General features: G+C 40.4%; 1 protein-coding gene across 3 annotated transcripts in view; it reads right to left on the bottom strand.

Annotated features, from left to right (window-relative positions):
• Window positions 1-18,340, bottom strand: part of thsd7ba (thrombospondin, type I, domain containing 7Ba) — a 266,155-nt gene that overhangs the window by 102,175 nt on the left and 145,640 nt on the right. For all 3 annotated transcript variants that reach the window (XM_046845273.1, XM_046845275.1, XM_046845274.1), the window contains 2 exons: window positions 6,980-7,171; window positions 3,421-3,652 (listed from right to left, as the gene is read on the bottom strand). In XM_046845273.1, coding sequence (XP_046701229.1) covers window positions 3,421-3,652; window positions 6,980-7,171 — 424 coding nt within the window. The remainder of the gene's footprint in view (window positions 1-3,420; window positions 3,653-6,979; window positions 7,172-18,340) is intronic.

Genomic DNA, 18,340 nt, shown 5'->3' with positions numbered 1-18,340 from the left:
AAAAATGCTGACGCTATTCTGGGCCAGCGAGCTGCCCTGTTAGGTGAATCTGAAATCTGATTGGTTAAAGAAACAGACCTATTGCTAATGTAGTCTAACATCGGCCAGCACTACCGACTCTGGTCCCTGAGCGGATTAGATTGACATGGCAGCGTATAGAGTCTTAAATCTGATTAGACAAAAATCTAACATCCACATACACGTACTGGAAGCAGTGCAGCCGAGAGAAACGCTACGACATGAAGAGAATAAACTGTTGGGGATAAGTTAATACAATTTCATGGAACCAATATTAGAATTTAGGTTGTAAATGTAGGTCAGTGTTTCTGATAGTGTTTAGACCAGCAGAGAAGGCTTTACTGACCCTGACTGCCCACCACTGACAGAACCCTACACCCCCCTACAGAACTGTATAGAACTCTACAGAAGCCTACAAACCCCTACAGAACTGTACAGAATCCTACAAACCCCTACAGAACTCTATAGAACTCTACAGAACCCTACAAACCCCTACAGAACTGTACAGAATTCTACAAAACCCTACAGAACTCTATGAAACTCTACAGAAACCTACAAACCCCATACAGAACACCAATGAACCCTACAAACCCCTACAGAACTCTATAGAACTCTACAGAAACCAACAGACCCCTACAGAGTTGAACAGAACCCTGCAAACCCCTACAGAACCCTATAAAACTCTACAGAACCTTAAAACCCCCTACAGAACTCTATAGAACTCTACAGAAACCCACAGACCCCTACAGAACTCTACAGAACCATACTAATCCCTACAGAACTCTATAAAACCCTACAAACCCCTACAAAACTCCAGAGAACCCTACAAACTCCTACAGAACTCTACAGAACCCAACAAACCCCTTTACAGTCCTCTACAGACTTTTAGAAAAACCCTTTAGCACCTTCTTGAACTCTACAGAACCTCAGTGAACTCTGTACAGATCTGCACAGACCATCCAGGCCCAAAGGAGGCGCTGGTCCCCGCCCCGGTTTAAATGTGATGATGTCCTGTGAGAAACTCTGTGTCTAAATTACTCCTGCTTATAAAGCCTCCTCAGGAGTGCAATGTATGGAAGCAGTAGCGGATTAGAACCGTATCAAACCTCTGCATTATTTATGAGTCTAATTCCCTGACGTGTGGTGGCACTATATACTATCTCCATCATTCAGGAGGATCCTATTCTCCACACAGAACCCTGTCCAATGTGGACACGGACGTGACAGGATGTGCATAATAATAATAATAATAATAATAATAATAATAATAATAATAATAATAAAAAATATAATAATAATAATAATAAAGACATTTAGTTTATTTTTTATAAAAGCTTCATGGCCATTAGTATTTAGTGTGATTTTTGTTTTAAATCCCAAACAGTTTATTGAAATAATAATAATGGGAGGAATCCATACCCAATCTGGCAACCCTGAGTTGTGTGTGTAAAGTGTCATTAGTGGCGTCTCGCCCCCAAGCATGAGACGGGCTTTCGTGGTGCCTAATTCTATCAGACTGAGTAATGTGATGATAAACGTGCACTACACACAAATACACACACACACACGCTCGCGGAGTACAACGTGTATATACCGTTTTGCAGTGACAGCAGCTCCGTTGATCTTCATGCAGGTGACTTTGCGTGTCTGAAGCCCTGCTGAGCAGCTCAACGTGTGGTTGCTGGCATCGCTTCTGTTCAGAGAGACGGACGGATCGGGGACACATGGACTCCAGGGAGACGCTTCCCAATAAAACACCACACACGGATTGTTGTTACAGGACCTCCACTCCTCCAGAGATGGGGCAGGAGGACATAATTTACCCCCTGACACAGAAAAATGGCTTTAGCATGCATGTTTGAACTGGAACATAGAGAGAATATAGGGACCTCGGGACATAGGGTACTGGGAACAAAGGCTACTGGGAATCTGGGGTATCTGAATTATAGAGTTCTGACAACATAAGGACTTAAAAAATTGGGTAATAGGAACATAGGGTACTCAACATGTAGAGTACTCGAAATATAGGGGTCTATATATCTAATACTAGGAGTCTAGATTAATGGGAATGTAGTGTACTTTGAACAAAGGATATTGGGAAGAAGTGCTACTGGGAATATAGGCAATGTGGAATATAGCGTACTAAGAACAACAACTTCTTTCGGCTGCTTCCATTAGGGGGCGCCACAGCGCATCATCTGTCTTCATTTTTATCCTCTACATCTGACCTTTCAACAAAACCACCTGCATGTCTTCCTTCACCACACCCATAAACCTCCTCCTTGGTCTTCCTCTTTTCCTCCTTCCTGGTGTCTCCATCCTCAGCATTCTCCTACTGATATACCCCATGTCCCTCCTCTGCACATGTCCAAACCATCTCAATCTCACCTCCCTCACCTTGTCTCCAAAACGTCCTACATGCGCTGTCCTCTAATAACACACACACACACACACACACACACACACACACACACACACACACACACACACACACACACACACACACACACACACACACACACACACACACACACACACACACACACACACACACACACACACACACACACACACACACACACACACACACACACACACACACACACACACACACACACACACACACACACACACACACACACACACACACACACACACACACACACACACACACACACACACACACACACACACACACACACACACACACACACACACACACACACACACACACACACACACACACACACACACACACACACACACACACACACACACACACACACACACACACACACACACACACACACACACACACACACACACACACACACACACACACACACACACACACACACACACACACACACACACACACACACACACACACACACACACACACACACACACACACACACACACACACACACACACACACACACACACACACACACACACACACACACACACACACACACACACACACACACACACACACACACACACACACACACACACACACACACACACACACACACACACACACACACACACACACACACACACACACACACACACACACACACACACACACACACACACACACACACACACACACACACACACACACACACACACACACACACACACACACACACACACACACACACACACACACACACACACACACACACACACACACACACACACACACACACACACACACACACACACACACACACACACACACACACACACACACACACACACACACACACACACACACACACACACACACACACACACACACACACACACACACACACACACACACACACACACACACACACACACACACACACACACACACACACACACACGCTGAGTACAACGTGTATATACCGTTTTGCAGTGACAGCAGCTCCGTTGATCTTCATGCAGGTGACTTTGCGTGTCTGAAGCCCTGCTGAGCAGCTCAACGTGTGGTTGCTGGCATCGCTTCTGTTCAGAGAGACGGACGGATCGGGGACACATGGACTCCAGGGAGACGCTTCCCAATAAAACACCACACACGGATTGTTGTTACAGGACCTCCACTCCTCCAGAGATGGGGCAGGAGGACATAATTTACCCCCTGACACAGAAAAATGGCTTTAGCATGCATGTTTGAACTGGAACATAGAGAGAATATAGGGACCTCGGGACATAGGGTACTGGGAACAAAGGCTACTGGGAATCTGGGGTATCTGAATTATAGAGTTCTGACAACATAAGGACTTAAAAAATTGGGTAATAGGAACATAGGGTACTCAACATGTAGAGTACTCGAAATATAGGGGTCTATATATCTAATACTAGGAGTCTAGATTAATGGGAATGTAGTGTACTTTGAACAAAGGATATTGGGAAGAAGTGCTACTGGGAATATAGGCAATGTGGAATATAGCGTACTAAGAACAACAACTTCTTTCGGCTGCTTCCATTAGGGGGCGCCACAGCGCATCATCTGTCTTCATTTTTATCCTCTACATCTGACCTTTCAACAAAACCACCTGCATGTCTTCCTTCACCACACCCATAAACCTCCTCCTTGGTCTTCCTCTTTTCCTCCTTCCTGGTGTCTCCATCCTCAGCATTCTCCTACTGATATACCCCATGTCCCTCCTCTGCACATGTCCAAACCATCTCAATCTCACCTCCCTCACCTTGTCTCCAAAACGTCCTACATGCGCTGTCCCTCTAATAAACTCATTTCTAATCCTGTCCATCATCGTCACTCCCAACGAACATCTCAACATCTTCAGCTCTGCTACCTCCAGCTCCACCTCCTGTCTTTAACTCAATGCCGCTGTCTCTAAACCATACAACATCTCAGGTCTCACCACAGTCCTATAAACTTTCCCTTTCAGTCTCACAGATACTCTTCTATCACAAATCACTCCTGCTCTCTTTTCTTCACTTCTCTAACACACTCTCCATTACTTTGCACTGTTGACCCCAGGTACCTGCACCTCCACCTCTTCAGGATCTTCTCAACCTGCTCCCTACTCACCACAAATCACAATATCCTCTAATATGTCCTCTCAATTATATCAGCTCCCTCTCTCCCTTTACCAGTCATAGTACCAACATTTAAAGTACCAACCCAAACCTCCACTCTCCTCCACTTCTCCTTTCCCTGCTGTCTCTGCAGACGTCTTCCTTCTCTACTTCTCCTCCTTCGGCCAACAGTAGGCCAATTTCCACCGGTACCCTGTTGGATAACGATACCTGTGGTGGTCGTTGGTAACCCTGGCCTCGAGCGATCCGGTATGAAATTCTGATTCGTGATCCGCATATTTGATTTGGAGCATGTTTTATGCTGGATGTCCTTCAAAACGCAACCCTCCCCATTTACCGGGATTAAGACCGGCACTAAGAGTGCACTGGATTGTGCAACATTGATGGTTGGGTTTAAGTACTAAAAACATAGGTTTTTAGGAGAAAAGGCTACAAGGAATGTCGTGTACCTGGATTATAGGGTACTGAAAACATTAGGGAATCAAGAATAGTGTAATTGGAGCATAGAATATAGGGGTACTAGGGGCATTTTTTACTAATCCCTAATAAACCTGCTCACTTACTCCAGTCAGGGTCACAGTTGTGCTGTATTCTTTATTGTTTTTAATAAAATCTTAAAACATTCCCAGAACTTTATTTTGAACTTCTTAGATTTTGATCCCTTCTTGGTCTTTAAATCTGGGTTCTTTCAGGAACAGGAGCATTTACATATATGATCTGACTCTTTAATTACATGTAGTGCAACTCTAATTTTAATTCGGAGTTGTATTAGAGTTCTAATTTTTGAGGTTTTGTGAACACAGTGAGGTCAGGTACAAGGAAAATGGGGTACTGGTGACATTGGGTACAAGAAACGTGCATTTCTGGAAAAATAATGTTCTGGAAACATGGGGTACTGAGGACATTACACACTGGGGAAATAGTGTACTCAGAATATAGTGTATTGGACACATTGGGTACTTGGAAAATAGGGTCATTTTACAAGGGGTACTTTGGCCATTAGGTACTTGGAACATAAGGTACTGGAAGCCTGGGATACTGGAAACATTGGGTATTGGGGACATGTAGTGTACTGAGAACATAGGACATTTGAACATATAGTACTGGGTACATGCTGCAATTGAGACATATGGAACTTAAAACATTCTGTATTGGGAACTTAAGAACCTAGAAATATTTAGCTCTGGGAACATTAGGTATTTGTATGTAGGGTACTGGGGACATTAGGTACTAGGAACATAGAGATCTGAAAACAAAGTGTACTGTGAATAATTTGTACTGCACTGTTTTTTAGGTATTGGAAATGTAGGGTACTAGGAACATAGAGATCTGAAAACAAAGTGTACTGTGAATAATTTGTACTGCACTGTTTTTAGGTATTGGAAATGTAGGGTACTAGGAACATAGAGATCTGAAAACAAAGTGTACTGTGAATAATTTGTACTGCACTGTTTTTTAGGTATTGGAAATGTAGGGTACTAGGAACATTGGGTACTGGATATGTTGTTATGTGTTAGGACTTTCTGTATTTGGTATTTCTGAGTTAAGATCACAGACAACTGTTTCTGGATGTGTTGTGACATTTTGTGCTAACTTTGCACGTGTCCAGGGCGTGTAGTCTGACAGATCTTAAGGTCACATGACATAATCTTGTAGTTCTTACCAAATTGTAGTTTTTCTTGCTAATTACACAAGATAATGGTTTACCAGCTATTGTGTGTATGTTTATATTTTGGGTGTGTATGTGTATATTGTGTGTGTATGTTTATATTTTGGGTGTGTATGTGTATATTGTGTGTGTATGTTTATATTTTGGGTCAGCATGGCGTTCCGACCTTTGTGCTACACTGATGGAATTGAACATAAGCTCCACTCTTGAAGCAGCAGGACGTGTATTTATCAGGACAGAAACACGTTACGGCTGATGAAACGTACACGAGTACACTTTGTTCAGGGATAAAGTGTGTAATTCTATCACAGACGCTGCCGAAGCCGGCACTGTGCAGCGTGGGATTAGCGCCTTGATTTATTTCTGTCCTTTTTTTCTGTAATTAAAAATGATTCCAAAATGCCATGTGACCTTGGAGTCAAGGACGCAGTATTGACATTCAGTTTCAGCACACGGTGCGCTAAGTGGCCCAGAACAGGCCATAATGAATCCGGCACATATCACACGAATATTAATAAGGGATTGTCTGACTAATAAGACTCAGTGGACTGGGCATGTGTGTGTGTGTGTGTGTGTGTGTGTGTGTGTGTGTGTGTGTGTGTGTGAGAGTGTGCAGGGGACACATTTCCATATCTCAGCACTCAGGGATCAGCAAAGTGAGACATGTCTGTGCTTGTGTATGTCAGTGTGTGTGTGTGTGTGTGTGTGTGTGTGTGTGTGTGTGTATGTTACCTTGCCCAGGTGAAGCGAGAATGATACGTGAGCGACTCTGCTTGCCCTCTGTGTTCTTCTTGGCGCAGGATTGAGAACATGGAGACCAATCAGACCAGGAGCTGATCACACAGTCACCAGGACAGGCCACCTCACAAACTACCTCCACAGGGGGTGGGGTTTCCTCACAAAGCCCCGCCTCCACCACTACACCTGTAAAGAGAGAGTTTTACAGAGTGTTCAATTCTAAAGAGTATTAATGACCTCCACACTGCCCACGTACACATTATCATTATCATCATCATCATCATCATCATCATCATCATCATCACCACCTACATCTACATCTTCATCCTCACATCCTCTTCTACATCTACTGATCACAATCACACTGCAGGTTTCAAATCTTATTAATACTGCGTGTGGATATACCACGTATATCGAATCAACTGGAGGTGAAAAAAGGAAAGTCAGGAAGGAAGAAAGAGAGAAAGAAGGAAGAAAGGTTGGAGAAAAAAAAGAAGGATAGAAAAGAAGTAAGGGAGGAATAAAGGAAGGAAGGAGGAAGGAAGAAAGAGAGGAAGGAAGGAAGGAGGGAAGGAAGAAAGACAATAACAGTTCGGATTACAAGGAAGAAAGAAAGGGAAGAAAGAGAGGAAGGAAGGAAGGAAGGAAGGAAGGAAGGAAGGAAGGAAGGAAGGAAGGAGGGAAGGAAGAAAGACAATAACAGTTCGGATTACAAGGAAGAAAGAAAGGAGGAAAGAAAGGAAAGAATGAAGAAAATAAGGAAAGATGGAAAAAATAATAGAAAGAGGACTAAAGAAGAAGGATGAAGGAGTAAAAGAAGGAAGTAAGAACAAAGAAAATACAGGAAGAAAGGTGCAAAGATAAACAGACTGGAAGAAAAAGACAGGAATAAAGGCAAAAAGAATTAAAAGGCTGTATAAAAAAAATAAATGAAGAAAGGAAAGATTGAAGGAAGGAATACTGGGGTTGGGGTTATCTATCTAAAAGTCATATGAGGTCAAAGGTTGGAGATGGAAATGTGTTGACTAGTGAGAAGAGTGTGTTGAGAAGATTGTTTATATTTTGGGTGTGTATGTATATTGTGTGTGTATATGTATATTGTGTGTGTATGTATATTGTGTGTGTATGTATATTGTGTGTATGTTTATATTTTGGGTGTGTATGTATATTGTGTGTATGTTTATATTTTGGGTGTGTATGTGTATATTGTGTGTATGTTTATATTTGTGTGTGTATGTGTATATTGTGTGTGTATATTTATATTTGTGTGTATGTGTATATATTGTGTGTGTGTATGTGTATATTGTGTGTGTATGTTTATATTTTGTATGTGTGTATGTAGATTGTGTGTGTATATGTACATTTTGGTGTGTGTATATATTATATTGTGTATGTTTATATTTTAGGTGTGTATGTATATTGTGTGTGGCTATGTTTATATTTTGTGTGTGTATGTATATGTGTGTGTATGTGTATATTGTGTGTGTATGTAGACTGTGTGTGTATGTATTTTGGGTGTATATGTATATTGTGTGTGTATGTTTATATTGTGTGGGTGTATATTATATTATGTGTGTATATTTATATTTTATTGTGTGTATATGTATATGTGTGTGTATGTTTATATTGTGTGTATATATTATATGTGTGTATATTATATTGTGTGTGTATGTGTAGGGTGTGTGTGTATATGTATATTTTGGTGTATGTATATATTGTGTGTGTATGTTTATATTTTGGGTGTGTATGTGTATATTGTGTGTATGTTTATATTTTGTGTGTGTATGTGTATATGTGTGTGTATATGTATATTGTGTGTGTATGTTTATATTTGTGTGTGTATGTGTATATGTGTGTGTATGTATATTTTAGGTGTATGTATATATGTGTGTATGTTTATATTTTGGGTGTGTATATGTGTATATTGTGTGTGTATGTTTATATTTTGGGTGTATATGTATATTGTGTGTGTATGTATTTTGGGTGTGTATATATATATTATGTGTGTATGTGTATATTGTGTGTATATATATTATGTGTATGTGTATATTGTGTGTGTATGGATATATATAGTGTGTATGTATTATATTTTGTGTGTGTATGTATGTGTGTATATGTGTATTGTATATGTATATTATGTGTATATGTATGTGTGTGTGTATATTATATTGTATATGTGTATATATATTGTGTGTATATATAGTGTGTGTGTATATATGTGTATGTATATATATTGTGTGTATATTTATATTTTGTGTGTGTATGTGTATATTGTGTGTGTATATTTATATTTTGGTGTGTATATGTGTGTGTGTATATATGTGTTATATTGTGTGTGTATGTTTATATTTTGTGTGTATGTATATATATTATTGTGTATATGTGTATATATTGTGTGTGTATGTGTATATTGATTTGTGTGTGTATGTATATTGTGTGTGTATGTGTGTGTATTGTGTATATTGTGTGTATGTTTATATTTTGGGTGTGTATGTGTATATTGTGTGTATATGTGTATTTTGGGTGTATATGTATATTGTGTGTGTATGTTTATATTTTGGGTGTGTATGTATATATTGTGTGTATGTTTATATTTTGTATGTGTATGTGTATGTGTATATTTTGTGTGTATGTTTATATTTTGGGTGTGTATGTGTATATTGTGTGTGTATGTTTATATTTTGTGTGTATGTGTATATTGGTGTGTATATATTTATATTATGTGTATATGTGTGTATTTTGTGTGTGTATGTATATTGTGTGTGTATGTTTATATTTTGGTGTGTATGTGTATATTGGGTGTGTATGTGTATATTGTGTGTGTATGTGTATATTGTGTGTATGTGTATATTGTGTGTATGTGTATATTGTGTGTGTATGTGTATATTGTGTGTGTATGTTTATATTTTGTGTGTGTATGTGTATATTGTGTGTGTATGTTTATATTTTGTGTGTATGTGTAGATTGTGTGTGTATGTTTATATTTTGTGTGTGTATGTTTATATTTTGTGTGTGTATGTTTATATTTTGGGTGTGTATGTGTATATTGTGTGTGTATGTGTATATTGTGTGTATGTGTATATTGTGTGTGTATGTTTATATTTTGTGTGTGTATGTTTATATTTTGTGTGTGTATGTGTATATTGTGTGTGTATGTTTATATTTTGTGTGTATGTGTAGATTGTGTGTGTATGTATATTGTGTGTATGTTTATATTTTGTGTGTGTATGTTTATATTTTGGGTGTGTATGTGTATATTGTGTGTGTATGTTTATATTTTGTGTGTATGTTTATATTTTGTGTGTGTATGTGTATATTGTGTGTGTATGTGTATATTGTGTGTATGTGTATATTGTGTGTGTATGTTTATATTTTGGGTGTGTATGTGTATATTGTGTGTATGTTTATATTTTGTGTGTGTATGTGTATATTGTGTGTGTATGTATATTGTGTGTGTATGTTTATATTTTGTGTGTGTATGTATATTGTGTGTGTATGTATATTGTGTGTGTATGTTTATATTTTGTGTGTGTATGTTTATATTTTGTGTGTGTATGTTTATATTTTGTGTGTGTATGTTTATATTTTGTGTGTGTATGTATATTGTGTGTATGTTTATATTTTGGGTGTGTATGTATATTGTGTGTGTATGTTTATATTTTGGTGTGTATGTGTATATTGTGTGTGTATGTTTATATTTTGTGTGTGTAGACATCGCAGACCAATACGCCACAGAGAGAGACACCACAGACAGCATTGCAACACACAGAGACCACACAGAAGACACCAAAGCCAGAGATACCACAGATAGAGACAGCAAAGATAGAGACAGAACAGACAGACAGCACAGACAGAGACACCAAAGACAGAGACACTACAGACAGACAGCACAGACAGCACAGACAGAGACAGCACAGATAGAGACAGCACAGATAGAGACAGCACAGACAGAGACACCACAGACAGATACACGGCAGACAGAGACACCACAGTTTTAGATACTTCTACACAGACAAAGACACGACAGACAGTGGAACCACAGAGAGTGACACCTTAAATGAAGACACCACAAACAGCGACATCACCGACATAGACACCACGAACAAACAGTACACAGACAGAGTGAACACAGACAGAGGCACAACAGACAGAGACATTACAGACAGTGACACTATGGACAAAGACATCACAGACAGAGACACCAGACAAAGGCAGCACAGACAGTGACACTATGGACAAAGACACCACAGACAGCGATACTACAGACAGAGACATCACAGACATCAACTCTATAAATAAACATATCATGTACAGAGACACCACAGAAAGAGACACCACAGACAGAGACTAGAGACACTATAGACAGATGCACCATAAAGATACCACAAACAGAGACACCACAGGCAGAGACAGCACAGATAGAGACTGCACAGACATAGACACCACAAACAGACCGCACAGACAGAGACAGCACAGATAGAGACAGCGCAGACAGAGACACCACAGACACAGTAGACAGAGACACCACAGCCAGATACACGGCAGACAGAGACACCACAGTTTTAAATACTTCTACACAGACAAAGACACGACAGACAGTGGGACCACAGAGAGCGACACTTTAAATGAAGACACCACAAACAGCGACATCACCGACATAGACACCACGAACAAACAGTACACAGACAGAGTGAACACAGACAGAGGCACAACAGACAAAGACATTACAGACAGTGACACTATGGACAAAGACATCATAGACAGCGACACTACAGACAGAGACATCACAGACATCAACTCTATAAATAAACATATCATGGACAGAGACACCACAGAAAGACACCACAGAAAGACACTAGAGACACTACAGACAGAGGCACCATAGAGATACCACAGACAGAGACACTACAGACAGACACACTACAGACAGACACACCACAGGCAGAGACACCACAGACATCTGTGTGATAAGAAAAGATCTGAAATTAGAACATATGCTTTTGAGCCAGAGGCAGCTAAACACACACACACACACACACACACACACACGCGCACACACTTCTGTGGGCTGATTGTTGGATCTTTGGACTTTAGTATCTCCAGCTGTGAGACAGAACAAACTGAGCTGATGTATTAGGAGAAAGTTTCTAGTTGCTCTATATGATGTATGTCTCTTATTCCCCATCCAGACTCCCTCGAAAGCTCAACTCCCAGCTCATGCTGCAACCTCCGAGCAAGCACACCTGAACACTCACGCACACACACACACACACACACACACACACACACACACACACACACACACACACACGATTTCACCATTCGGAGCTTGAATATTCAGCTTTTGTAAAATGTACCCCTTAAAAAGTATAATTATTATGAAAGTACAAAATGTCAAGACTTCATGCAAATTTACTAGAGGATCTTATGACATCACAAGTGAATTTGAATAAATAATCAGTTTGTATCTAAAAACTGTATATTGAACAGGTTATGCTAAACAGAATCCTGCCCCCCGGCAACAACAAAAAAAAGGTATTGCGATGCATCTGGCAGGTGCCCTTATTCAGAGCGACTTACAGTGCTGTGAAAAAGTATTTGCCCCCTTCCTGATTTATTTATTTTTTTGTTGCATTTTTTACCACGTTTGAATATTACAGAAAGATAACCTAAGTAAATACAAAATGCAGTTTATTAATAACAATTTCATTTATTAAAGGGAAAAAGATATCCAAACCTGCCTGGCCCTATGTGAAAAAGTAATTGCCCCCCGGGTGTAGCTAGGATTTGAACTTACAGAGTTCGGCTGCCGTTACGTCCCTCCAACTGACGCAAACCGGAGCGTGACGGAAACACGATGAAATGTAACGCTAGACGCTAAGGTGGAATTATCCTCGAATTCAAGAGCAAACATCTGCTAAAAGAGTGGAATTATTTCCTTGAATTAGTGTCGAGGGTGTCTGAGGACGTCCCAGACGTGAAATATTGAAACATTTGGGCAGCTGTCAACCACATCCGGAGATAATAAAGACGTTTGTGCCGGAGAGCCATCTGCCTCTCGCACATGCTCAATGGTGAACTCTGCACGCCGGCGGCACCATGTGCCAAAGCCTGACGTGCTGAGCGTGATTCATCTATATTATATCTCCATAGGAACCTGACAGGCATTGAATGGGCCATTATGCTCAATTATTAACCTGAGAGAAGAAGAGCTTTTTCTAGAGTTTGCTCAATGAAGCGGTTCTGACATGGGGTCAGGTGTGAGGTGAAGACCAACACCGTTGACAACCACAGAAGGAAATACAGCAAACAAGCCTGCAAATGTGTACGCGTTTATAAGGCATTATAGCCGTATACATATCATCTTTATGCATTTTTAATTAATAGACAGCACAAAAAACTGTGACCACAATACTGAAGGCACACAATGGGATTGGACGTCTCTGGATGCTGCAACATAACATTTTCCCTTCACTTGAACAAGCAGATCCAAAGATACCCAGCTAAATGAAGATCTGCTTTCCATGGGTTGGAGTGAAAGCTCTCCTGCTATAGAGCTCCAAACTTTTTAAACTCCTTTGGGATGAATGTGAACACACAGGAACCTCCTCACCTTCTCACCTACATCAGAACCTGACTTTCCTAACAACCCCTGTAGCTGAATGAATCTCTACCAATTTTCACAAAATCTAGTGGAACATCTTTCCAGGAAAGCAGTGGTTATTGTAACAGGAGATGGGGACCAAATGTGGAATAAGATGTTCAGACAGGAGCACAAAGCAATCTTGCAGGAAGTTACAGCTCTACCTCTGCCGTGTTAATCTGTATTCTACGTGACTCTCAGGACACGCCTTTGTCTCCATAGCGTTGCAACACGTCGTATTCACGTAGCAGCAGCGGTGCTGAGAGAACGCGCTCGAGAAACGAGGAGAAATCGATCTACGTGTAAAATATCGGTCACAAATTATCGATTACTTTCTCCATGATAAAAGTGTAGCCCATCTACTGCTAATTATATAAATAAATCGTATTTTACCAATACAAATATGCTACAAGCGATTTATGCCGATATATATGTATATATCAGGGATGTTTGCACGTGTGTTTAGAGGAAGTGTAAACTCGGGTGATCCTACATTATTAATATACACATCTATCACATGGTACACACCCTCTGGCACAATGCTGCTACATCTACACACACACACACACACTATGCCAGGATGGTTCCACAACTGAAGTTCCTTTCTTTCCCACTGAAGGACGGCGGGAGAAAAGGCCAGTGCAGAGCGATCAGCGTGATGTGATGAGGGTCCGGGTATTTTTAGGGTCAGTCGAAGTGAAATTGCATTTATGTGCTCAATCACGCTGTCGACCTCACAAGCAATATCATTTACAGCCTCACAGGGGGACTGACACATGGGGAAGTGAGTCGCGGGTACAGAGAGAAATGAAGGAAAAAAAACAATTAGTGTTTCATTCTAGCGTTTGGATCGGAATTCGTACAAAATAGGAGAAGGGTTTTCTGCTTAAACTAGATCATGAAGGAAGAAAAACCTGCCGTATAATGATGTTCTTGAGGTAAGTGGATGTGGAGGACAGCTTCAAGTTAAACAGTGAGATTTTATAGAGTTGCTGCTCTTATCAGCTTTAACTCGTGAAGTCTAAACGGCAGGCGTGTCTGAGACTGCAGTGTCTGCGAGGAGACTGATATATAACGCATCGAATTCACTTTTGTGCCACTTATATAAATCGTGCAGTCATCAAAAAAATAAATAACCAGGCATAGATATTTATCTATCAGTGGCATTGACGAGAAGACAGGAGGCGGAGCAGGAGGTGGCAGAAGTCAAAGATCCTGCTGTGTTCATTGGGAGTGACGAGGATGGACAGAATGAGTTTAATAGTGGGACCGTGCTGGGAGGACGTTTTGGAGACTCGGTCTGTCTGTCTGTCTGTCTATCTGTCTGTCTGTCTGTCTGTCTGTCTGTCTGTCTGTCTATCTATCTATCTATCTATCTATCTATCTATCTATCTATCTATCTATCTATCTATCTATCTGTCTGTCTGTCTGTCTATCTATCTGCTTGCCTGCCTGCATCTATCTATCTATCTATCTATCTATCTATCTATCTATCTATCTATCTGTCTGTCTGTCTGTCTGTCTGTCTGTCTGTCTGTCTGTCTGTCTGTCTGTCTGTCTGTTAAAGCTAAATGGATTGTGATTGTGATTTTTACACATTTCCTAATGACTTTACTGAGCTGGATGGAGGATTTTTTGCACGTTGTGTAAATGATATAATAAATACAGTGATTTCTATAATTGGATCAAAGCACAAGATGAATGAGAAATCTGAAAAATAATATGAAATAAAAAATAGAACAAAAAACAGCACCAGGAGTTTCCAACAGCTTCATTACTATAATACCTATAAACTAAATCTCATGCAGTGAAAAGAAATATAATCTGGCACTACTTTATCTCTGGGTGCGATTCGGAGCAGCAGAATTGTAGATGTAACGAGATGTAAAGTGTATATAAGGAAAATTAAGCCTTATTTGGATCCGTACGGTCAGTTCTGCTCTGCAAACATCAACCACAGCTGGGAAGTGATCGTGGTACTGTGTAAGGTGAAAATCCACGATCCACGAAGAAGATCATCACCCTCAAATATGAAATCAGGATCCCTGGAGAAACTTTTCCATTCTAATGGACAAAAGTAATACGAAAAGTAGGAGTGAAAATGAAGCCCTGTTCTAACCACAACATTTGTGAGCGAAAAATAAACCGAAATCGGAAAAAACGCATCCTGTTTCATAATATATGAGGAGCTGCATCAAGGCTGTAACCTGGGAGGAACATCACACAGCTAAACGAATATCAGCTTAGAGATGAAAGCTTTAATCAGTGCCAAAACAGCCTGTGAAAAAAAATAGACAGATAAGCGAATAGACTAATGGCAAGTCTGTTTCATTTTTCACCTATGATAATTGATTTTCTGACATGTAGCCGGTTCAGGACTCCATCTGTCAGTGCCAGAGGTGCGGCTATAATTACACACTGATCCTCCGGGTGATAACTCCCTGAGAGGACGCCATTACAGAATTAGCCTGAGGTTGCAGTGTGTGTGTGTGTGTGGGGGGGGTTTAAATAAACGTAAGCAATTAAGCAGAAACAAATTTTGCATCTCTCCAAGGAAATGTGATTCGTATATAACGATTCGAAAGAGCAACATTTGATTCATGACAAAATATCCATAATTTGAAGGTATTCGCCCGTGAGGATTCCCACAGGAGAGAAAATGAGGTCAGAATCCATGGTTATGAAATATCCGAGCAGTATGATGTAGGCATGTGGGAGTCGAGCGATCGCGTGATCATTTCCATAGCCGTTCGTTCGGGTCACCTTGCTTCGGATGAACGCAGCCATGGATTTTTGTCTTTTTTTCGCTGGAGGGAAAAAAACGATCAGGATACATTTCATTTTCTGATCCCAGTGCTCACAACAAAGTGTCCTCTGTCCTACTTACTATGAAGGAATTCCTCCAATTTTCTTGACAAGAACAGGGGAATCTGTGCAGGATCGATTCTGCGGTCGAGTGAGCAGGAGCCTGAAAGTGTCCGCCATTAAATCATGTAGGAGTTACTGTATGTTCCTTCCTTGGAGCACTTTTGATAGATTCTGACCACTGCAGACCAGGAACAGCCCACAAGAGCTGCAATTCTGGAGACGCTCTGACCTAGACGTCTAGACGTCACAATTTATCAAATGCACAAATCCTCACGCTCGCCCATTTTTCCTGCTTCTAACATCAACTTTGAGGACAAAATGTTCACCTGCTGCTTAATAAATAAATCCACCCACTAACAGGTGCCATGATGAAGAGATCATCAGTGTTCCTTACTTCACCACTCAGTGTTATAATGTGATAATGTTCTACCTGCTTGGTGTTTATACACTGTATATATTAATTAGCCATCTTTGATTTAAACATGACCCATTCTGCCTTCTGTAGCAGATCATCTTCATCGACCAATCAAATTCGTTTACACAACGAATTCAAAGGCTCTTGAACCGTCTCTGGTCTGAAGTTAATGACAAACACTTTATATTTCTATCTGTACTTATGGAGACGTAAGAACAGGTTCGAAAGATGTAACAGGAAGCATCATTACATGATAATATCACTTTATATTGTCTTTTAATTGCCATAGTCTTGATGCTCCCCAATAAGAGTCAGTATGATACAGAACCCCTGGAGCACAAAGTGGTTAGTGGCAGCTTGGCGATATTAGAAACTCAGAGCTTTAACCAGTGAGCTATTACTTGAAGAATTTAAGACTCTGGGTTTATCAGGTCATGGGTTCAAACTCCACTTCCCCAAGGTGTTACAGGGAAATGATCCACAAAGGCTCTGATGTGAACTCAGTTATATCCAGAAAGTTCAATTCAATTCAATTCATGTTTATTTGTATTGCGCTTTTAAATGAACATTGTCTCAAAGCAGCTTTACACAGATAATGTGGTGATTAAAAGTGAAGATGTTCTTTATAAGTGTAAGTTTGTCTCTGATGAACAAGCCCGTGGCGACTGTGGTGAAGAAAAACTCCCCGAGACGGCATAAGGAACAAACCTTGAGAGGAACCAGACTCAAGAAGGAACCCATCCTCATCTGGGTTGAACCGAATGTCCATTTATAGCAGATAAACGATGTTGCGGGGTGCAGTGATGATGATCAGAAGCAAACTGTATCCTGAGTCAGTGTAGGAGACTGTTGACATTAACTACGGTCCAATCCATCCTCAAAGCTCCTGTTCTTACTCCGGAATTTCATGGAACCACCCAAGTTGATGAGAAACCGTCCCAAGCTAAAAGTGCTTCATTTCTCTTCGCATTCTGCTGCAACGTGTATTTATTATTATTATTATTATTATTATTATTATTATTAACAGAAGATATAGTTTTAGTCCTACAGCTCGTTTCCCTGCCACTGTTACTACATGTACTACCAGCTGTCACATTGCATCACCATGGCAACATACAACACTCTATACAGCTGTGGCTTCCTTGAGATGTTAGTGGGGCAAAAATAAACAAATTATTTGGCCATATTTTTGGACGATATTTAATATTAAATTATTGATTGAGCTATAAAAAAGCATCTCACTTTCACTTAATCTGCTCTATTGATTGTAAACGAGATTGCCCTTCCTGGGCCCCTGAGCAAGGCCCCTAACCCCATAGCTGCTCAGCTGTATGAATGATGTAATGCAATAAATGTAAATGTAGGATGGACCCTCTAGTGGTAGTAGCTCGCTGGATGAACTGTTGGCTTTCTGATCAGAAAGTTGTGG

Source organism: Silurus meridionalis, chromosome 3 (genome assembly GCF_014805685.1).
Source record: "Silurus meridionalis isolate SWU-2019-XX chromosome 3, ASM1480568v1, whole genome shotgun sequence".
Classification (NCBI taxonomy): domain Eukaryota; kingdom Metazoa; phylum Chordata; class Actinopteri; order Siluriformes; family Siluridae; genus Silurus; species Silurus meridionalis.
This window is presented reverse-complemented; position numbering and strand designations above follow the sequence as displayed.